The sequence below is a fragment of the Carcharodon carcharias genome, chromosome 15, assembly GCF_017639515.1.
Source record: "Carcharodon carcharias isolate sCarCar2 chromosome 15, sCarCar2.pri, whole genome shotgun sequence".
In the NCBI taxonomy this organism is placed as follows: domain Eukaryota; kingdom Metazoa; phylum Chordata; class Chondrichthyes; order Lamniformes; family Lamnidae; genus Carcharodon; species Carcharodon carcharias.
Window position 1 is genome coordinate 20,445,665 of NC_054481.1, and position 24,080 is coordinate 20,469,744.

At 44.7% G+C, this 24,080-nt stretch overlaps 1 protein-coding gene across 1 annotated transcript in view; it reads left to right on the forward strand.

Moving 5' to 3' along the window:
- LOC121287977 (voltage-dependent T-type calcium channel subunit alpha-1H-like) overlaps nucleotides 1–24,080 on the forward strand; it is a 617,188-nt gene that overhangs the window by 521,177 nt on the left and 71,931 nt on the right. Inside the window, exons 18-24 of the mRNA XM_041206154.1 lie at nucleotides 8–131; nucleotides 352–420; nucleotides 3,165–3,349; nucleotides 16,714–16,840; nucleotides 17,930–18,055; nucleotides 18,499–18,588; nucleotides 19,351–19,564. Of these exons, the coding sequence (XP_041062088.1) occupies nucleotides 8–131; nucleotides 352–420; nucleotides 3,165–3,349; nucleotides 16,714–16,840; nucleotides 17,930–18,055; nucleotides 18,499–18,588; nucleotides 19,351–19,564 (935 nt within the window). The remainder of the gene's footprint in view (nucleotides 1–7; nucleotides 132–351; nucleotides 421–3,164; nucleotides 3,350–16,713; nucleotides 16,841–17,929; nucleotides 18,056–18,498; nucleotides 18,589–19,350; nucleotides 19,565–24,080) is intronic.

A 24,080-nucleotide genomic window follows, 5' to 3' on the forward strand; every position in this document is an offset into this window, starting at 1 on the left:
CCTTAAGGTTTCGCAGCATGTGCCAGAAGATCATTGCCCACAAGATGTTTGACCATGTGGTCTTGGTTTTTATATTTCTGAATTGCATTACCATTGCTCTTGAAAGACCTGAGATTGACCCAAGCAGTACGGTGAGTATTTGTTATACAACCTGAGTTACCAAGTTTTATATTTTCACTTGACTTGGATTTCTTAGTATGATAAATTGTGTGCAACTAATTGCTTTCTTTACTCTAAAGACTTTTTAGTGTTTCAGTCATATGTTTAGAAGCATCTTTTAAATTATTTGGTCGTGTAATGATCCACAGCTCAATTAACACTTATGTATTGCCTTTTTCCCTTCCTCAACAGGAACGGATGTTTCTGAGTGTCTCAAATCATATCTTCACTGCTATTTTTGTTGTTGAAATGACTCTGAAGGTAATCTCCCAAGTGTGTTTTTGCACTTATTTACTTTTTCCAAATAACCAAGGGGATGCCAGAAAAAACAGAAAATGACACAAAGTTGGGTAGGAAAGTACTTTGTGAAGACGACATAAGGAGGCTACAAACAGATATAGATGGGTTAAGTGAATGGGCAAAGACCTGGCAAATGAAGTACAATGTTGGAAATTGTGAAATTGTCCATTTTGGCAGGAAGAATAAAAGAAAAGCATATTATCTAAAAGGTGAGAGATTGCAGAGTTCTGAGATATAGAGGGACCTGGGTGTCTTAGTGCATAAATCACAAAAAGCTAGTATGCAGGTGCAGCAAGTTAATAGGAAAGCTAATAGAATGTCATCATTTATTGCAAGGGGAATTGAATACAGACGTAGGGAGGTTATGCTTCAGTCGTCCAGAGCACTAGTGAGACCACACCTGGAGTACTGTGTACAGTATTGGTCACCTTATTTAAGGAAGGATGTAAATACATTGGAAGCAGTTCAGAGAAGGTTTACCAGGCTAATACCTGGAATGGGCAGGTTGTCTTAGGAGGAAATGTCGGAAAGACTAGGCTTGTATCCACTGGAGTTTAAACAAGAAAGAGGCGATTTGATTGAAACATATAAGATCCTGAGGGGTCTTGACAGGGTGGATGTGGGGAGGATGTTTTCTCTTTGTGGGAGAATTTAGAACTGGGGTCACTATTTAAAAATAAGGGGTCGCTCATTTAAAATGGACTTGAGGCGAAATCTTTTCTCTCAGAAGGTCATTTATCTTTGGAATTCTTCCTGAAAAGGCAATGGACGCAGAGGCTTTGAATATTTTTAAGGCTGAGGTGGATAGATTCTTGGTAAGCAAGGGGGTGATAGGTTATCGGAGGTAGGTGGGACACAGATTTGCGGTTACTATCAGATCAGCCATGATCTTACTAAATGGCGGAGCAGGCTTGAATGGATGAATGGCCTACTCCTGCTCCTTGTTCGTATGCTGGAAATACTCCAAAGGTCAGGCTGCTTCTGTGGAGAAAGAAAGAGTTTCAGCTTGATGATCTTTCATTTTTTCAGAGGTGCAGAAAAATTGCAAGATTTCAACCAATGTTCCCTCTATGCTCCTGGGATGGACTCCTGCAACTTGAGGCAAAATCTCAAGTATCTGAAAGATACCGCACAGGCCTTGAATTATGAGAAACAACCCACAAACAGATTTAAAGAAAAAATAGGCCACACCAACTAAATTTTATAGGGACCATTGATCACAAGATGATTTGAAATGAGGGTGGCCATCAGCCTATCTTAATCCATAAACAGAATGTCACAACCCCAACTTTCCCCCTCCCAACATTCCTTGAAACATCCAATTGTTTCTTAAGCGCTTCAAAGCTTTGTGCCTTCATTAGTGTATCTGAAAATGTATTCCACACACTGATCACTCTTTGTCAGAAGAATTTCATGATCTCAGTCTTAAAATTACTTGAACTAATTTGATCCTGTGTCACCTCGTCCAATCATACAGCTTCATTTGTAGTAACATTCCGAGCTAAATTTTTCTACACCCTTAACTGTGTTGCGTAGCTTTGTAAGAGCACCTCTCAGATGCATCCACTTCAGCCGATAAGCCCAAGTCTATCCTGACTATTCTCAGAACTCAGATCCCTTGACCCTGAGGATCAGCTTTGTGACTATTCTCTGCACTGCTTGATGTGCTTAAATGTCTGCTTTGTTTTTTGGGGACCAAAACTGGATGCAGTTTTCCAGGTGCCATTTAAACAGAGCACTCCACAGTTGATAATTATCTCCTCTGACTTGCAGCCTACTGTTTTGGCTGTATATTTAACCCCTGTTTGTTTCATTGTTGCTGCTCTGTGTTGGCCAGATTTTGGCTGAGGAGTTGGGTTCATTTACAGGTCGCGAATCTGCCCCTGAAAGGAAGCTGACAAACCTTTCTATTTTGTTGGAGGCGAGGCTTGCTGAGGGGTTAGGAATGGTGACCAAATAGTGGCTGAGAGTGGGGAATGGTGGTGGGACACCAGGGAGGTGAGCCATGTTCTACCCAACTCGACAGCCATTGCAGTGGCCGCTGTGTGTGTATGGTTTAAAAAATGAAAGCATCTGAATCTTCAAATTGGCCAGGACAGACATAGAGTTGGAACCCAGGATAGGATAAGGAAGCATTACTGTTATTAAAATTCCGTTACTGTGGAAAAGATTTTCTTCAAAACTTGTACTTTTTTTAATCAAATCAAACCTCTTTCATGCTAGTGACCCCATTCCTGACAGGCTGTAGCTGTTCAGCTTTATGCAGCTCTCAACAGCTGTCCAGCCCTGCAAAGAATTCAATGCTTAGGAGGCGAGCTCTTATGGAGCTGCTTAACCACCTAAAGACACCCAATCCCCTTTCTCACCCACCCCCAGTCTCCTCCCGCCCTTGCAAAAATCGGCAGGATTGGGATCGGAGGTAGGACATTGTAATGCCACTTTTTTATGGTCACCTCCCTCCATGCCCACCCTATTCAACCCATGAAAATCTGGCCCTAGAGTAACTCTACTGAGAATCCGAGGTCTCCTTCAAGTTCATCAGTGCTATTGATGCATTACATAGATCCTCTATTTTTCAACCCTATATGCACCTCCAGTGTGAACAATGCTTCCACTGCATCCCAGGTTGGTCTCTGTGTTCATCTTGCTATCAGTAATAAAATATTGTTTCATTGATAACCTACTGTAATATCACTTGTCCCCAGGTTGTAGCACTAGGCTTCATTTCTGGTGAGAATGCCTATCTCCAAAGCAGCTGGAATATTTTGGATGGCATCCTGGTCTTTGTTTCTGTAATTGACATAATTGTCTCCCTGGCATCAGCGGGAGGAGCAAAGATCCTTGGTATTCTACGTGTACTACGACTCCTGCGAACCCTGCGTCCTCTCCGGTAAGATCCAGCAGTATTTTAACTTTTACAATGTCAATATGGCCAGTAAAATTCCTGTCTTCCAGAGCTGTAAGGTACTCAAATATAGGGAGCAGCTTTACTGCTGGAATATGAACCCTAAACAATGAAAATAATCACACTTGAATTAAAGCTAGAAAAAAGTTACTCATCCTGTCATCTTTTTTCTCCATTTTCTTGTCTTATCCATTCTCCATCTTTCTTCTTTAATTTGAATTAATTTTATTCACTTTCTAATACATTTTTTAAAATGAAGTTCAAGATTTCTCCCCTTCCTTAAATAAACTAGGAAGGAGGCATTGCTGGATCTTATGATGGGAAATGAGGTAGGCCAAGTGCACCAAGTGTCTGTGGGGGAATACTTGGGTAGAAGTGATCACTGTATTATAAGATTTAGATTAGTAATGGAGATGAGCAAGGAACAATGTAAAGTAGAACTTCTAAATTGGAAAAGGACTAGCTTTCATGAGAGGGGATCTAGCAAGGGTAAAATTAAACTAAATATTGACAGGAAAGCCTAACGGAACAATGTGTAATCTTTTAAGGAGGAGGTGTTTCAGGTACAGACTAGGTCCTTTCCAACAAGGGTGAAAGGTAAAACAACTAAAGACAATGCTCCTTGTATGTCGAGGGAGAGAGAGAATATGATGAAACAATAAAAGAGGGTGTATGTTGCATGTCAGGTGAATTCTTCAATTGAAACCAGACCTAATACAATAAGTTGAGAGGGGAAGTGAAGAGGAAAATAAGACGGAAAAGAGAGAAAATGAGAATAGAATGATAGATAACATAAGTGGGAGCCCAAAATTATTCTACCAGCTTGTAAACAATAAGTGGATAGTAAGAGGTGAGGTGGGGCCTATTTGTGACAAAGGGCAGGAACGACCCAGATTTGCACTAAGTGCGGTAGCAGATGGGTTAAAATGATGTTTCACCTGCCGGCCGCATTGACAGCTTTTCACACTGTATCGTCCCAAACCCGCAGCATTAATTATGCATTCCTGGGAAACACGTCATTTCTGTGGCAGGTGGGCTCTCATTCGTCCATCATGCCATCACCTCGCTGCTTCAGCATGCCGGGTACTTCCAGCCCAGGACTGCTGCAAAGAAGACATGGCCCTGAAAGGCAAAAAGACTGCAGACCCCAGGTTCAATGATGCGTCCCTCGAGCGCCTTTTGGATGCAGTGGAGGCTCACTGTGATATCCTCTACATCCCCCTCTGGACACAACGGGGGGTAGGGGCCATCACAGGATGGGCAGCAACCTCACTAATCCAGCTTGGGAGGCAGTGACAACAGTGATCAGCGCCAATATCCTGCAAAAGACGGCAGCCAACCAGTGCCGCTACAGGATGAATGGCCTCATGAATGGGCCATCCATTCCACCAGAGTAATTCACTCTTCTCATCACTCTCAATTCACACACTCACAAACCTGTCACACATCCACAGGGATCTCACACTTCAAGGGACAACACCTCTAACTCTCACACACACCTGCCCATCTCCATCAGGCTCATACCTCCTGAGCTGACGTCCTCACCCAGTCCACGGCTCCTCTCACCACACAAACATTCCACGTAGTGCCGTGTGTCCTGCTCACATAGTCTCCATCTGCTTTCATGCACGAGAAGCTTGCTCACAACAGAAGAGGTCCAAGCCCAGGGGTTGAGTGGCCCACATTAGGCCCCTCACTCGCTTTGAAGAGTGTGTCATCATACTGACTGGTGAGGACATGGACCATGCCTGTGTGATGCTGAGGTCAGCGGCGAACACTCTCGTGAGGATCCTACACCACATCATCCCTCTTTCAGCACAAATGTGGGGGCTCTCTCTCCTGCTTTTGACTCTGCTGCCATGCACTACTTATCTCAACTTTGGTTCACAGGGAGCTCTGCCAAGTGACCGACAACCTCAACCAGCCAGTCCCTCAGCTCGATCCAGGTCCTCACCTCCAGCCAAGAGGACACCTCCTCCATTGAAGATCTGGAAATAAGCAGCCTGGAAGACCCATCACAGCCTCCACCAGCGCAAAGTCACGCACATCGGTGGAACCTAGATATAGAGCAGGCTCGGGTTCATAATCTGGTGCTCACCACATGGACACATGTCTGCAACAGCAGGAGGCAGGTTCCTGCGAGCTCCATGGCACTTGGAGGACTGCTGGGGTGAGGCAACTGTGAGGTCCGAGTCAGATGACAAGCCTCTAGATTTGGCCATCCAATTCATCCTAGAGAGTCAGCAAAAGGCATAGGAAAATCACGCAGAACTGTTGGAAGCCCTCAGCAGAGTGGCATGCGAGTCGGAGGAATGCGTCTGCCTGTTCTCCGATGAAGTAGTGCCCACATGTGCATGTGTAGAGGTCTCCATGGGGAGGATGGCGGATGCCAAGGAGACCCTGGTCCAGCAGAACGCGGAGCTGTGTGCAGACCTGCACTCCATTGCAGTACCCATGGGTGAGTTCCTACAGTGGCAACGTGAGAGGAAAACAGGGCACCTCGACATTCTTCCAGGTGCTCCCTCCCCTCAAGGAGTCAGGCCGGGTCCCCTGGGCACTTGAAGAGAGGAGGAGCAGCAGTTGGACACCACTGGGTCATCCACTCAGGAATCTCAGAGACTGTCCTCTCCTTCCTAGTCCCCTTTGCCTGTGAGCCCCTCAACCTCATTCTTTGTCACCACAGAGAGAGCAGACGGCCAACGAGTGATTTTGGAAGGAAAAGTGTGTATGTGACAGGGCCTTTCGGTGCCTCATGCAAGCACTCTCCCACGCATGCAGTCCTTCATGTATCAAACACACCTCAGTGTCCTGAGCATTTTGAATGCTGCCTGCTGGGGTTTATTTTTAGTTGTCCATCTGAGCAGACCTGCATCTCCACCCACCCAATGATCACACTCCCATACAGCACCTGATCTCGCCCACCACGACTGTCCTTTCACTTTCGATTTGGACAGCATGGCCTGGGTTCGGTTTTTTGTGCGCTCCTCTATCTTTTCCCCTCCCCCAGTCACCCACTGCCTTTCCCCCATCACATCTGACCCCCTGGCATCACCTTCCACCTCACCTCCGTGACCTACCAGCCACAACACTTTTCTTTCAGGGATATCCAGGTGAACGTTCCCTTCCTCCTCGAAAATCCCACCCCCCCTCCACATTCACCTCCCCAACTACCTCCTTCTCAACCTCAGGGTCCATGTTTGACTCTGAGTCCCCACCAACAACCCTCACAGTCCCTTCTACTGCTACCATCAAACCCCCACCCTCCCACCCTACTGCCTCACTCTGTCCTCAGTCATTCTCACCATTCCCTCGTACCGTGCCCAACCTCAGTTCACTCCCAAGAGGCAGTTATGGACCCATCAGGCACCTCCCTTGCATGTTTACCTGGACATTGTTCCCTCCAGATCCGTTCCCCACTGGAACCCCTTCCTCCCTCCGGATCCCCTCCCCCCCCCAGCCTCCGGACCCCCTCAACCCTGGAAATCCTTACCCCGTCTGGATCCCTTTCCATCTCTGGGCCCCTTAGCCCCTCCAGATCCCTTCCCCCCTCCAGACCCCTTCCCCCCTCCAGACCCCTGCCCCCCGCCAGACCCCTTCCCCCCGCCGAACACCTTCCCCCGACTTAGTCTTCCCACCTCACCCCTGGGTCCCTCCCCCTTCTCAACTCCTCCACCCTTCTTTCCCCACCTTACTGTCTCCGCTCTCCAGACTCCTTCCTCCTCCCGGATTCCCTCCCCTCTCTGCACATTTCCACCTCTGGATCCCTCCCCTCTCTGCACTCCTCCCTCCCTCTGGATTCTTTCCCCTCTCTGCACTCCTTCCCCCCTTTGAACTCCTTCCCTTACGCCTTCCACTCCCTTACACCTACCTTCCCAATTACCATCTTCTCCCCTGTTACTCTCTCCTCCCCCATACTCCCTCCTCCCTCCTCCCTCTCAACCTCACCCCACCGACACCTTCACTCCACCCCACCCAACCTCACCCCCTCCAACACCTTAATTCCCCTCCCAACCTCATCTCCCCCCGACACCTTCATTCCCTCCCGCCCAACGTCACCCTCCCACCTGACATCTCTTCCTCTCCCTGTCAATCTTAGACCTTCCTTTTCCACCCTCTCAACCATCATCCATTGTGAGCACAAATGGTGACTTTCCAACTTCCGAAAGCTGCTTCGCAGCAGAGCCATGTCCATGAGAATCCACCCAGCATGGACGTTCCGCCAGTGTGCTGTTGCTGTCGGGCTCCAGCATCTTCTGCTCCTCGGATGTCTGCAATGTGAGCAGGCCCTAGTGGTAACAGTCACAGTTGTCAGGACATGTTCTGCACTGGTGTGTTTTCCCGCTGATGTGGGCGGACGATGCAGTCGGTGGGTGGGAAGTTGAGTCCGGCAGGTTGGCCTTATAATGATATGTTGATATATTACAATGAGGTTCCCAATCTCTGATGGCGGGGGACGTGGCCCGTCATCAACGGGTTGAGTGGACGATTGAAAACTGATTTCATGTCATCATCAAACCGATTTTTGGCCTTCTCGCCATATTGTCCGCTCATGCAACTGAACATGTCCGACGCCAACGGGCACGGAAAATTCCCGGCCAAAGAGGGTGATATATGCGTAGAGGTACAGGACAATGCTAGAATACTTGATAAGTACTTTGTATAGGTCCTTACTAAGGAGGAGGATGCTGACAAAACATCCTGTTGTAGTGGAAGTGGATTTGGTACAAGTAATGGATATGGTGAACATTGATAGGCATGATGCACTGGAAAGGCTGACTATGCTAAGAGTGGATGTGGCACCTGATCTAGATGGCTTGCATCTCAGATTGCTAAAGGGCTTTAAGTGGAGATGGTGGAAGGGCTTGCCATAATCTTCCTAGATACAAGGGAGGTGCAGAGGATTTGATAGTGACAATTGTGACACACTTATTCAGGAAAGGGTGTAAGGTCATTCTTATTAACGATAGGCCAGTCAGTTTAACATATGTGATGGGTAAGGTTTTAGAAACAACAATCAGGGATAACAATAACAGGCACTTGGAGAGGCATCAGGTGAAACATAGGCAAGGAAACCTCCTGTTGCCTCACCCGCCCCCCTCCCCCAACTCAGCTAATGAATCACAACTCTTTCATGTTGAACACCAATTGTAAGAAGCATTGAGGGTGGCAAGGGCACAGAATATACTCTGGGTGGGGGATGTCAATGTCCATCACCAGGAGTGGCTTGGTAGCATCACTACTGATTGAGCTGGCCGGGTCTTAAAGGACATGGGTGCAAGACTGGGTTTTTTTAATTCATTCATGAGATGCGGGCTTCACTGGCTGGACCAGCATTTATTGCCCATCCCTAGTTGCCCTTGAGAAAGTGGTGGTGAGCTGCCTTCTTGCAGTCCATGTGGTGCAAGTACACCCACAGTGCTGTTAGGAAGGGAGTTCTAGGACTTTGACCTAGTGACAGTGAAGGAACAGCAATATATTTCCAAGTCAGGATGGTGATTGACTTACAGGGGAACTTCCAGGTGGTGGTGTTCCCATCCATCTGCTGCCCTTATCCTTCTAGGTAGTTGTGGTCGTGGGTTTGGAAGCTGCTGTCAAAGAAGCCTTTGTGGCAGATGGTAAGGGAACCAACAAGAGGGTAAACCTACTTGTCCTCATCCTCATCAGTCTACCTGTCGCAGATTCATCTGTCCATGACAGTATTGGTAGGTGACCATCGCGCAGTCCTTGTGGCCTTCACGTTGAGGATACCCTCCATTGTGTTGTGTGGCACTACCACCGTGCTAAATGGGATAGGTTTTGAACAAATCTAGCAACTCAAAACTGGGTATCTATGAGGCATTGTGGGCCATCAGCAGCAGCAGAATTGTGTTCAACAACAATCTGTAACCTCATGGCCCAACATATCCCCCATTTAACCAATACCATCAAACTGGGGACCAATCCTGGTTCTATGAAGAGTGTAAGAGGGCATGCCAAGATCAGCACCAAGCATACCTAAAAATGAGGTGTCAATCTGGTGAAGTTACAATATAGGACAATTTGCGGACAAACAATGGAAGCAGCATGCAATAGACGGAGCTAAGCAATTCCACAAGCAACAGATCAGATCTAAGCTCTGCAGTCCTGCCACATCCAGTTGTGAATGGTGATGGACAATTTAACAACTCACAGGGGCACAGGAGGCTCCACAAATGTCCCCATCCTCATTGATGGGGGAGCCCAGCACACAGTGCAATAGATAAGGCTGAAGCATTTGCAACCATCTTTAGCCAGAAGTGCCGAGTGGTTGATCCATCTTGGCTTCCTTCTAAGGTTCCCAGCATCACAAATGCCAGTCTTTAGCCAATTCAATTCACTCCATGTGATATCAAGAAATGGCTGAAGGCACTGGAAACTGCAAAGGCTATGGGCCCTGACAGCATTCTGCCAATAGTACTGACGACTCGTGCTCCAGGACTAGCCACATCGCAAGCCAGGCTGCTTCAGTACAACCAAAGCACTGGCATTTACCCGACAATGAGGAAAACTCCCCGGGTATGTCCTGTCCAGAACTAGGGGTCACTGTTTAAAAATAAGGTGCAGTCCATTTAAAACAGCGATGAGACAATTTTTTTTTCACTCAGATTGTCGTGAGTCTTTGGAACTCTCTTCCTGGAAGCAGAGCCTTTGAATATTTTTAAGGCAGAGGTGGATAGTTTCTTGGTAAACCAAGGGGGTGATAGATTATCGGTGGTAGGTGGGATGCAGATTTCAGGTTCTTATCAGATTAGCCATGATTTTATTAAATTGCGGAATGGGCTCAAAGGACTGAATGGCCTACTCCTGCTCCTTGTTTGTATATGTTTTGTCCACAAAATGCAGGAGAAATCCAATCCGGCCCATTACTGCCCCATCAGTCTACTCTCGATCATCAGCAAAGCGAGAGAAGGTACCATTGACAGTGCTGTCAAGGGGCAGCAATAACCTAATCACTGATGCCCAGTTTAGGTTCTGCCAGGGCCACTCAGCTTCTGACCTCATTAAAGCTTTGATCCAAACATGGACAAAAGAGCTGAACTCAAGAAGTACGGTGAGAGTGACTGCCCTTGACCTTAAGGCAACATTTGACTGAGTGTGCCATTAAGGAGCCCAAGCAAAACTGGAGTCAGTGGGATTCAGGGGGAAAACCCTGCAGTGGTTGAAGTCATACCTAGCACAAAGGAAGATGTTTGAGGTTGTTGGGGATCAATGAGCTCAGTCCCGGGACACCCCTGCAGGAGTTCTTGAGCCCTAGATCCAATTATCTTAAGCTACTTCATCACTGACCTTCCCTCCATCATAAGGCAGCATTCTCTGGCACTGCCAGTGGCAGGCATCATAAAGGGCAGGACAGGAAAATTTGGAGTGGCCAAAAGTCAATTGAAGGCACATTTTCCATTAGTAGAGAGGTCAATAACCAGGGGGCATAGACTTAAACTAACAGGCAAAAGGCTAAGAGGGGAGCTGAGGAGAAATTTCTTGACCCAGAGGGTGGTGGGAGTCTGGAACTCACTGCCTGAAAGGGTGGTTGAGTCAGAAACTCTCATAACATGTAAGAAGTATTTAGATATTCACTTGCGTTGCTGTAGCCTCCGGGTCAATGGGCTAAGTGCTGGAAAATGGGATTATTGTTGTCAGATCCTTGTTGACTGGCGAGGACACGATGAGCCAAATGGCCTCCTGTGCTGTAAACATCTATGAGTCTAATGTTATAGTTTATTATGAGAGGAATTGATTACAAAAGTAGGGAGTCTATGCTTCGGTTATATAGGGCATTGGTGAGACCATATCTGGAGTACTATGTACAGTATGGTCTCCTTGTTTAAGAAGAGGATGTAAATGCGTTAGAAGCAGATCAGAGAAGGTTTACTAGACTAATACCAGGAATGAACGACTTGTTTTATGAGGAGAGGGTGGACAGGTTAGACTTGTATCCACTGGATCTTAGAAGGGTACGAGGTGACTTGATTGAAACCTTTAAGATCTTGAGAGGTCTTGACAGAGGGGAAAATGCTTCCTCTTGTGGGAGAATCTGGAACTAGGGATCAGTGTTTAAAAACAAGGGGTCGCTCATTTAAGACAGAGATGAGGAAAAAATGTTTCTTGTTAGTCTTTGGAACTTTCTTCCTCAAAAGGCATTGGAAGCAGAGTCGTTGAATGGTTTTAAGGTAGAGCTAGATATATTCTTGATAAACAAGGGGCTGAAAGGTTATCAGGGTAGGCAGGAATGTGGAGTGGAGGTTATAATCAGATCGGCCATGATCTTATTGAATGACAGAGGGGCTAGAGGGGCCGAATGGCCTACTTCTGCACCTAATACATATGTTGGTATTTATGTAGTAATATATATCAGGAAAAGCAAGGATCCTAAATACTGACCCCTGAGGAACTCTACTACATATCGTCCTCCAGCCCGAAAAACATCCATTAACCACTGGCCTCTGCTTTTTGTCACTCAACCAATTTTGAATCAATGGGTGGATTTGCACCAAGTGCGGTAGCAGGCGGGATAAAGAACTTTTTACCCGCTGGCCGCAATGGCGGCTTTTCACGCCATATCATCCCAGTCCCGCCTCATTACTCATGTATTCCCAGGAAACATGCTATTTTGCTGGTGGATGGCCTCCAATTTGCCTGCCACGCCATCACCTTGCTGCTTCTTCATGCCAGGTGCCAGATTTAAAGTGCAACTGCATGCACACCTCTCAGTGCTTCCAGCCCAGGACTGCTGCATAGAAGACTTGGCCCTGAAAGACAAGAAGACTACAGCACCCTGATTCAATGACACACCCCTAGGATGCCTCCTGAACACCATTGGAGCCTGCTACAATGTCCTCTACCCCTGCTCTGGCTGCAGGAGGCCCATCAATGTCACCATTCCAGCTTGGGAGGCAGAACTGGTCAGTGCCAAGCCTGCACAGAAGAGGTTTGCCATCCAGTGCAGAAATGGTCTCACCCATGGCACCAGCGTAAGGCAACCATCTCAGCACTCTAAACTCACACACTCACAAGGCCATCACACATTCAATGGCATCTCACTCACTGCCAGCTCACGGGACATCTCCACTCACTCTCACATGCATCCTCACATCTCCATCTGGCCTCATCTCCTTTGGATACTCCCTCCTCAGCCCTCACCCTGTTGAGGCCACTTGCACAAATCAACATGTATCCCTACACACACCCTGGGATATTCCATTTCCCCAGTAATGCCCTAGCCCTGTAGCCTCTTCTCTTGCCTGAAGCCACTTATCCCCCTTCTTTAAGCAAGTCATAGCCCTGTAGCCAATGTGAAGCCATCTCTGCCTCATGTCTGGCATTGTATGTAGAGACCTGCCCATAAGCCCCCCTAAAAGTGATGCGGTCTTGCGAGCGAAGCCTGGCGCTGATGGCTGCGAGTGCAGCCTGGAGCAAGGTAGCCAAACAAACCTCAAAGTTCTGAGTGAAATGCAGCTCGCCAGGTGCACGTTGCTTATGTACAGTTGTGAAACACATTGGCATGCAGTCACGCTGATGTGCTCGAATGATCCAGTGTAGGGGGATGATTTTGGTGAGCTGAGCTTCTAATGATATGCAGATGTATTGCAATGAAGCTCCTGACGTTCGGCGGCAGAAACATGGCATGCCATTAATGGGCAGAACAAACGACTGCAAATTGGTTTCACAATGTCGTGAAACAGATTTTTGGCCTTCTTGCTGTTTTGTCTGCTCATGCCCACCATGACGCCCATTGCCAACGTGCATTGAAAATTCCACCCCATGTTTCTACTGTTCCTTTATTCCATGAGCCTTAACTTTGCTCACAAGTCTGTTGTGCAGTGGTGTATCAAATGCCTTTTGGAAGTCCATTAACATCACATCAACAGCATTGCACTCATCAACCTGCTCAGTTAGCTCTTCAAACAACTGCAGCAAGTTAATTAGACATGATTTTCCCTTGAGAAATCCATGCTGACTTTCCTTAATTAACCCTGATTTGTCCCTTTGACTATTAATTTTATTCCAAATTATTGTTTCAAGAAGTTTATCCACCACTGAAATTAAACTGCCTGGGCTGTAGTTACTGGGCTTATCTTTACACCCTTTTTGGAACAAGGGTATAATGTTTACAATTCTCTAGTCCTCTGGCACCACCAGGAAGACTGAAAAATTATTGCCAGTAGGCTGAATCTTACCTATGTTGGGCTGGGCGGGGGCAGATACAGAACTGATTGCCGCCGCGATTGGCTGTGCGCTGCCATTTTATGTGGGTGGGCCAATTAAGGTCCACCCAACGTAATGCATGTTCCATAGCACTCAGTGCTACCTGTGCAGGTGGGGGGAGGAGGGAGAGTTGGGTCCTGCACGCGAAAGAGGGCAGCAATCTCCCTGAGGCACGGAGCTGCCTCAGGGAGATTGAATGGGCAATAAAAGCTTTTAGAAATTCAAGTAAAAAATTATTTAAACATGCCCTCTCATGTGACAGTGTCACATGAGCAAGGACATGTTTGTCAAGTTCACCAAATGTATTTATTAATTTCATAAAACTTTCAGGAAACCTCATCCCGCCCGTGGATGAGATTTCCTTGAACAAGCGAAGGCCGCTTGGGCTCTTCGCCTGCCCGCCAACCTGAAGGTTGGACAGGCAGCGGCGTTAATGATGTTAATGACTTTCTTAATGGCCTTAATAGGCCTTTGACAGTTCAGCGGGCATGCAGCTACCTCCAGCTGCACACCCACCGAACGCAATATTAAAATGAAGCATGATGATGTCGGGACACACACCCGACATCATCTCGCATCATTTTGCGTGTTGGCATGTCGGACCCACCCCTGCATGCTGACGGCAAAATTCTGGACAGTGTCTCCGCAATTTCGACTCTCACTTCCATCAGTATCCTTGGATATTTCTCGCCTGGCCCTGGTGCCTTATCAACCGTGAATACAGACAACCTATCCAATACCACCTCCTTATCAATTTTAAACCCTTCCAGTGTCTGAATTACTTCCTCTTTCACCATGGCCTGTGTAGCATCTTCTACCTTGGTAAAGACAGATGCAAAGTATTTATTTAATACCTTCCTGTGTAAATCCCCCTTTTGGTCCCTAATCGGCCCTACTCGTTTTATCGCCTTTTTACTATTTATCTATCTATAGAAGACTTTGGGATTCCTTTTTATGTTAGCTGCCTCTTTTCCTACTCCCTCTTTGCTTCTCTTATTTGCTTTTTCATGTCCCCACTGAACTTTCTATATTCAGCCTGGTTCTCAATTGTATTTGTGCCTGACAACTGTTATAAGTGAACTTTTTCTTCTTTATCTTAATTTCTATCTCTTTTTTTCATCCAGGGAGCTCTGGATTTGTTTGCCCTACCTTTCCCTTTCAAGGAAATATACCTTAACTATGCCCGAACTATCTCTTCTTTGAAGGGAGCCCGTTGTTCAGCTACCGTTTTTCCTGCTAACTTTTGACTCCAATTTATTTGGCCCAGATCTGTTCTTACCCCATTGAATTTAGTTTTCCTCCAGTTAATTATTCTTACTCTGGATTGTTCTTGTCTGTTTCCCTGACCAGCCTAAACCTTATGATACAATGATCCCTCTCCCCTAAATGTTCTCCTGCTGACACTTGATCCACTTAACCACCTTATTCCCAAGAACCATGTCTAGCAGTGCTTCCTTTTGCATTCAAGTGGAAACATACTGCTGTCGAAAATTTTCCTGAACACACTAGGAACTCTCGCCCCTCTGTGCCCTTTACATTACACTATCCTGGTCTTTATTCGGATTAATAGAGTCCCCCATTATAACTACTCTATAATTTTTTCACCTCTCTATAATTTTCTTGCAAATTTGTTCCTCTATATCCTTCACACTAGTTGGTGGCCAATACACTACACCAGGCAATATCATTGCATTTTTTTTGTTCCTTAGCTCTAACCAAATAGATTCTGTCCTTGTCCCCTCTGGGACGTACTCTTTCTCCAGCACTGCAATGCTCTACTTAATCTATACTGCCATCTCTCCCCATTTCCTTCCTTTCCTATCTTTCCTGAACACCTTGTATCAAGGAATATTTAATACTCTGTTCTGCCCTTCTTTGAGCCAGGCCTCTGTTATAGCCACAACATCATTTTTCCATATAACAAACTGCACCTGTAACTCACCAATCTTATTTACCACACTCCATGTATTCACATACATAATGTCATGGATTATTTCCCTCCAATCGGTCTGTATAGTAACCAAAATGAGAGGATTTCCTTTCGTTGCTATGTGTAATGAACTTCTAACTGCTTTTCAAAAGAATAGCTTCACAATCTTGTAGCAAGTATCAATCAGATGAAATCTTCCTGCATTTGTCTGTGATGTTGCTGTACGTGGTAGCTAGAGGAAATCATATCCACTAGAGAATGGTGAGGTTAAGCTCTGTTCAGCATCACTGTTTTTGGTGAAATAAAGCTCTAATTGACAAGACAGATTGAGTGTGAGCTAACCGTTTCTCAGATTCACCAATAAACTAGCAACCCTAGCTAGGGAAAGGAATTCTGCAGTCCTGGACCACTGTTATAGGTGGTGGCTATTAGCCAACCCAGACAACAGATCACTGTAGAGATCTTTTGAGGAAGAATGCGGGGGTAACTTCTAATATTAGCGGTGGTGGAGAACGGGCGGTAGTAGAATCTCTGCGTATTGTACACCCCAGTTGTTAGGTTCCTTGCCGTTGATGCCAACAAGAAGGCAAGTTGGGCAGGGTGTACAATTGGCAGACAAGCTGATATTACCAGTTCTCTATCTTGCTGAAGTTGAAAGAAAAGCTCTATGTTACCACTGGATACATAGAGAGTAATTATGTGCGTGGCTATGATAGATGACTCAATGATAGGAAGATTACTTGTGTCTAAGTATATTTGCATGCATTATAATATTTTATCCAAAGGTAGTGAAATTAATCTTACGTGGAACTGGATCACTTAGAAATAGCACCTATCTTGAACTACTAAATAATATACAGTTACTACATGCTTTGAAGTGCGTTAATTGAGAAAATTAGCAAACAGGTTTTGGTGAGCTGGTGATAGATATTCCCCACTGTAAGAAATCCAAAGGGATTATTTTGATTTTTAGCCAGATATAACTCAAATGGGAAGAGTCAAGTTACATTCTGTACACAAGCTCCATGTTAATGCTTTCGTTGCAGTCCTTTTCCCATATGATCACATGGGCAACCTCATCAAACTACCTTCATTTTGCTATGCAAGCACATTTTCTTTCACTGTTGTTATTAATAACTCTGGGAACTTCCAATTCCATTGATTATGTTTGCTGACAGCAATTTATCTCTTTTGCTAGAGTCATCAGTCGAGCTCCAGGCCTCAAACTGGTAGTAGAAACCTTAATAACTTCCCTGAGACCCATTGGGAATATCGTACTCATTTGCTGTGCTTTCTTCATCATTTTTGGAATCCTGGGGGTCCAGGTAAATATGATATTGCTAATGAAAGGTCAAAGCATTTTTTTCCCAGAAATATGACTTCACACAATCAAATAACTAAAGCTGGATTTAGCAACCATAGTAAGTTAGATTGTGAGGCACTAAAAGCCTTCATACGAGCATGTTCATCAAAATATCTTTCTATTTCTTTGCAAACATCCAGTAAAACAATCTAAACGTTAAAGAAATATCTCATCAGGTACTTCCATGTAATGTCATTGTGGCAAGAATAAAAATCAGTTCTTATACAAAATCCAGTTCATAACAGTGCTGCTTAGCTATCTGAAATCCGTATTACCTGTGTCCTTAGGACTTAATCACAGGTATTGACGGACACTATCTCATGAAGGGAGGTTGAGCTATGCAGCAGAAAATCATAAACACAAATATAGATGACCAACTACATCTAGGCAGCAAAAGAAATACTTTCTTCTAATTTATCACAAGAAATTTGAAGTGTCTGAAGGGTATCAGAACCACAAGATATGCATATATGTTTAATGCATTCGATTTTGAAAGCTCTGTATATTTGTTTCAAGACTTTAGATGTAACAATTTTGTAAAGCTTGAATGATATGGCTAAAAACATTCCTTCTTTTCTATTGTTATATTCTATCTCAATCATGTGCTGTAATCTGGAACAATGATTGGAGGTTAAAACTCTCCTGGTCCTACCTGTTAACCCATTCAGCATGATGTGAATTTTTCTATTTTCTAGCTTTAAGCATTTATAGAAAAGCATTTTGAAAGCTTTATGGGATAGAAATTTGTCTGGGCCTGTTTTTGGGTCCATACTTAGATGTGCAAAAAGCAGCAGGCATCTGAACCAGTGGCCTGAGGATTGATAGAAATTTTACCATGGGCCTCATCTGAATAATCACAGTGAGCTGTTGCTACTGGTCACACATCCATAGGCAGCTCCCCCAATGGGAAATGTAAATTTTGATTAAGTTCCTGGAAAACGGGTAGGTAGGGTTTTAGAGCAAGGAGTTGAAAAGGGCTACTGTGCTTTTTAACCCTAATGTAGAATAAATGAATTAAAATTGTTCTTCCTAAATCTGTTTTTTTTTGCAGCTGTTTAAAGGCAAGTTCTACCATTGTGATGGACATGACACCAGAAATATCACAAACAAATCGGAATGTTTGCAAGCTAATTTCAAATGGGTGCGCCGTAAATATAATTTTGATAATCTAGGACAGGTATGTTTTAAGTTGTATATTTAATGGAATAATCAGCTAGAGAAGGCATGATGTAAAAAGGCACTTATTACATTAGTAAATGTAAACCCTTCTTCTGAAAAGGAGACAGAAAAAAAGTCTGGAAATCACAGGGCTGTTTTTGATAAAGAACTGGTGTCTATAACATGGGATGTGAAATTGGAGTAGTAACTTTATTAGTTCTTTGATCCAATAATAGAAGAGCACTGTGCCAATTTATTTAATGTGGACAGAAAACATGGCTGGTGGCATAATCTCCATTATCGTCTGACAATAATTCTGAGGTCGACAAATAAACAATGTAATTTTGTTTTTTTTCTGGATAATTTTGTTGTATTTTATTTATAAATCTTTGCATTCATTTTGAAAGGAGACCAAATATCCTAGGAAAACTGATACATGTATCTCTTTCTATTGCTTTCTAGGCATTGATGTCACTCTTTGTTTTATCGTCCAAAGATGGCTGGGTAAATATAATGTACGATGGTCTCGACGCTATAGGAATAGATAAGCAGGTAATACTAAAATAGTCCATGTAATGCCTTTGCTACAATTTAAACTCAACCTACAGTTTGTTTTTACATTTCATACAGAATGAGATGTAATAGATGTATAAAACCAGAACTAACAGTGCTTTTTGTAAGCATATTAGTAATTCAATTTTATGGCAGGATTATTTGCAATATTTACAGCTGTGGGAGTCCAAAACTGGGCATAAGAAAGATAGTTACCAATAAACCCAAAACAGAATTCAGGAGAAACTTCTTTACCAAGAGAGTTGTTAGAATGTGGAACTTGCTACCACAGGGTTAGTTGAGGAGACTGGCGTAGCTGCATTTGAGGAAAAGCTCAATATGTACATGAGAGAAGATAAACAGTGAATGCTGGAAGCACTCAGTTGGCCAGGCAGTGTGGAGAAAGAAACAGAATTAACATTTCAGACCAGTGACCTTTTATCAATATGGCGGAGGATATGTATACAGATATGGTTAGATGAAGTTTGAATGGGAGGAGGCTCAACGTGGAGCATAAACGATGGCAGAGAACAGTTGAGTTGAATGGCCTGTTTCTGTGCTGTAAATTCAATATACCCTTTGTTTCTATCAAACTTTTGTAAAACACCTCTGTGCAAACTAATGGAAATGATTGTAACATGACATCAATAATGTTCTGTTTGTTTACTTTATGAAGAACCTGGCGGTAGAAATGAATTTGCACAATGTTTGTTCTAAATCCGCTCTTTCCTTGCCCCCTGCACATTCTTTTCCAATTGGCAGCCGCAAAGGAACCACAACCCATGGATGCTCCTGTATTTCATCTCCTTTCTCCTGATTGTGAGCTTCTTTGTGCTAAACATGTTCGTGGGCGTGGTGGTGGAGAACTTCCATAAGTGCCGGCAGCACCAGGAGGCTGAGGAGGCCCGCCGGCAGGAGGAGAAACGTCTGCGAAGGCTGGAGAAAAAGCGCAGGAGTAAGGAACTGTGCCTGGCTGGTCGGTAGTACGTTTAATCTTTCTGAGCCTTGCCTGTTTCCAAACTGGGAAGGAAATGTGATCCCCATAGCATGCCAGTGCATGCTAAGCTCACATTGCATGATGCCCTGAAAAGACTGATTGCATTGCAGTTATTTTTTAAGATATAATTTATTTCAATTTTTTTTAACCTGAAAAAATTCCTAATTCTTTCAGATTAAATCACGTATGGTGTTTGTTGGGGTTGGGGGTATTGGGAAGAAATACAACAATATCTGCTGGTCAAGAATAAAGCATCTCTTTTGTTTCCCAATAAGATGTTTGTTATATAATTATATTTTCCCAACAATTAGTTATTAAATGGACTTCACATACGCTTTTCAGAAGTATACATTCCCTGATGGCCATTTGTAGAAACCTCATGTTTTTATACAACACGTACTTTATTAGATGGTAGAGAAAAATAGGAAAACATATTTGATTGAAAGGAAAAATTAATTATTTTTTTTCTCCATTTCATATTTGCCATAAGCAGTAACCCAGAGAAGTCCCAAAGTTTTGGTTGAATGTGGCAGACTCAGAAAGATGTGTGGTTTGTGCTGTATGTTTTAGTGCTGTCCTTTGTCACAACCTGTTTATCAACTACTACAATATAGATTTTGTGGTTAGAAAGAATATGTCCTCTTGCACCTCTGCTGCTAGGCAGTTTCATCAAAAAATTGTAAAACTTATTGGCCAGAATTTTCCAGCCCCCCCGCTACAGCAGATGGCGGAGCCAGCAAGCCAATGAAATCTCCAATCACATCGGCGGGACCAGAAGATCCCGTTGGCGTGAGGGGCTGGAAAATTCCGGCCGTTGTTTGTGTTACGTTTCAGCATTTAGTTATTCTAATCACAAATAAAAAACGAAATTGCTTCTCCCCACTCCTGACCTCCTTTAGCCAAGAGGTTAAGATGGTCAAGATTGTAGACTCTTCCAATGGCTTATGTTTAGACTGTTTGATACAACCTAGTTGTCCTATCAATGTAGATCTGTTTCTCACTCCTCAAAAAATGACTACATAGTATAAAATGCTTGAAAAGATATGAGTCTAAATTTTAACGTAATTCATTGGGCCTCTGTGCAAAGGTGAAATTCTATTCTATAACTCTATTTGCAATTACGTACTATAAATCATAATGCCTTATTCATGACATATTTTAGCTCAAGCACTGCAGAATTATAACTTTTCATTAAGGGAGGACTAGACTTCCACAGCTCAGGATGTTCAGAGCACTCCCTTGTCCTTGGAAGAAACTAAGTAAATCAAACATACTGAGGTCAGTAACCCAACAGGATTGGCTGATTGTCACTTCTCTTTCAGAAATGTCACACAGAATCTTACCAAAACTGGCATTGTGCTCTCATTTTATAACCTCTTTGAGGTGGCAGTTTGGATGCTGCTTGTCCAATCCTGCAACTATTTATACGCTATGATTTCTCTCTGTCTTTCTCACCAGCAATATCATTAATGGAAAAGAGTTTATGCCCTGCAAGGAAGACTATCATGCATGGTTTAGGTCCTACAATATTTGTATTATTGCAGAATCAATACAATTTTAATAGTGCCATTATAGCAATAAAACCTATACATTGTCCTAGATATACAACAATGTGCAAGAAAATTAGTGATATTAATAAATATATTTGAATAAAACTAACCATTATGGCAATGAAAACACATTGTTATTACTGGCCAAACGAATGGCAGAGAGTGAACCTCGTGATTATCTTTATACAAGTTGAGAGGAATTGCAACAACAAATCCAAGTAATGTATGCATCACAATAGAGTCAAGAATGAAATACTCCCCAAATGAACTCCAGATGGATTAGATCGTGAATATCTCTTGCATATTTTTATAATTGTTGTTTAAATTGTTAGCCTTTCATGGTAAGTAACAATAATTACTAACAACTTGCTTCACGGTTACACATAAAAAGCCAGGAAGGGGAATGTTTCTTTCATGTACAGCATTTGTTTTGGAATACCCAAAAAAAAACCCCTCCTGCTATTATATAATTGACTTTCTCCCTCCCCTGTTCTCTCGGTGGTGACTTCCGCTATTAAATCTTCCCTAACCTAGCACTGTGCAATGCAGCAGTGCATGGTAAATTGCATGTGTTAATGCAAAACAAGCATGTAATAACTGCATGGTATATTTCTCACATTGATTGCGGGAGCAGAACAAATTAGACCCATATCATCAACAAGATCCACTCATGTAATTGTTTGTTTGGCTTTAATGTATTTTAAAACATTTATCTTAACTTTGGGCAGAATTTTCCGTTTGACGTGCAGGGGGGGCGGGCCCTGCACGTCTGTGTGTAAAATGACCCGCGGTGACATCGGGGGAGAGTCCCGACGTCGCCGCGCACCATCGCAATATTTCACTAGGCAGGCGTGCGATGAAGTCTGACGTGCGCCCACCATTAATTAACAGGCCACTTAAGGCCCTTTAGTGTTCAATCAAAGCCGATTTTTCGGTTCCCATGTGATCTTTGGGTCGGCGCACGAGCGCAATGGACAGGCGGGTAGAAGACATTTGTATTAACCTCATCCATGAGTGGGATAAGAGGGCTCAGTGAGGTCGTGAATCTACTCTGTGAAATGTTTAGTGTTGAAAGTTTTTCAAACTTGCCTGTGTGATCTGGCAGTACTTCAGAATGCATCCCAGCTGCTTTTTCTGGACTCTTAACCTTCAGGTCAGCAGCCTGCAGTGAGGAATCTTTTCTGGGCCTGCAGGTTTCAGGAAACCTTCCCTTAGCCTGGGTATGGGAGCCGATCTGTCCACTGGAGGCAGCTCCTCTGAGGAGGAAGGGTGGGCTAGAAGGGGGAGGTGGCCAGGAGTGTGCATTCAGCCTCCCAGGGAGCCGCCTTTGAGAGAACAAGCGCCGGCACAAGGGGCGCAGGGCCAAGAGGTAGTCCAAGGCGGAAGGGGCCGCAGAAGATGTCACAATCCTGCTGCCAGGTTATACAGGCAGTGAGGCAGTTTCCTCAATATGTCTGAGGTGCAGTGCCGAACGAGGCTCCGTCTCTCAAGGGAGATAGTCAACTATATATCAACTATTGGGCCTGAGATATCCTCTAACTGTGTGGGGAGACACCCCATGCCAGTGGCTCTGAAAGTCACAGCTGGCCTCAACTCCTATGTCCCTGGCTCCTTCCAGGGCTGGGTGATCTTTGCGGTGTCACCCAATCAGCTGTCCACACTTGTGTCAAGCAGGTCACAGATGCTCTGTTCAGGCATGCATTGACCTTCATCCACTTCCGCTGGGACCAGGCAAGCCAGACAGTGAGCCAAAGGCTTTGCGGCCATTGCAGGTTTCCCCCGCGTTCTGGGTGCAATAGACTGAACACATATGGCCATCAAGGCACTAGCAGATGAGCCCAGTGCCTTCGTCAACTGGAAGGGTGTCCACTCCATGAACGTGCAGATAGTGTGCGATCACAGGATGCTGATTCTACAAGTCTGTGCAAGGTACCCAGGCGGCTCCCACGATACCTACGTCCTCAGACACTCCCAGGTGCCGGGGCTCTTCAGTGCTCCGGCCCGGCTCGATGGATGGCTGCTGGGTGACCAGGGCTATCCCCTCAGAAGGTGGCTCATGACGCCTCTCGACCATCCAAGAACAGAAGCTGAGCAGCGTAACAATAGATGCCACACCTCCACAAGGGCTGTGGTGGTGCGAGCCATCGGTCTTCTCAAGATGAGCTTCCAGTGCCTGGTCCGCTCCACTTCAATACCCCCCAGATCGTATCTCAGTGATAGTGGTTGCATTCTGCACTCTCCGTAATCTTGCACTGGAAAGGGGGAACACAGTGGACGATGAAGTCATCGACGCAGTGATTGCAGCTGCACACGATGAGTCCAGCAGTGATTCCGAGGATGAGCCTATCAAAATCCATCTGGTTTAAATATTGTAATGAAGCAATGAGGGGGCAGACGCTGACCTGGGACTACTCCAGGGAGTCAGGGACACGCGGGATGCTTTAATTCAATGAGCCTTCAGCTAGCACAACAGGAAAGCCTGGGCTGCCGCCCCGATACTCGACACCTAAGTGCAAAATCTGCTAGGTCAGCAGCACTAACTAAGGGCCTTGTAAATAAAACTGAATGTCCAACAAATCACTCATTATGTTTTTGTCAACCATACACATGCAGAAGAAACGAGGCACCCTCAGCCATGCTTAAACATCTGCATTTAATGTATGAAGCAAAAGAACTTATCATAAAGAGAAAACAATAGTGTTAACAATCAAAAAGAAATCATAAGGGCCTCATCTTGGGCCAACACAAAAGCACCAATGAAAAACCTGTGGTGTGCATAACGTACCTTATGCTTTTGTTTACAGGTGCTACGTCTTGGTGCTGCCCCATCACTTAGAGTGGCACCTGAGCCAGCTTGCTGACTCTGCTGTCTTGTTGGCCTTGATGACCTTGGCGGTCATTCTCTGGCCCGTGGAGCCTGTGCTGGCCCCATCTGGGAGGGAGCT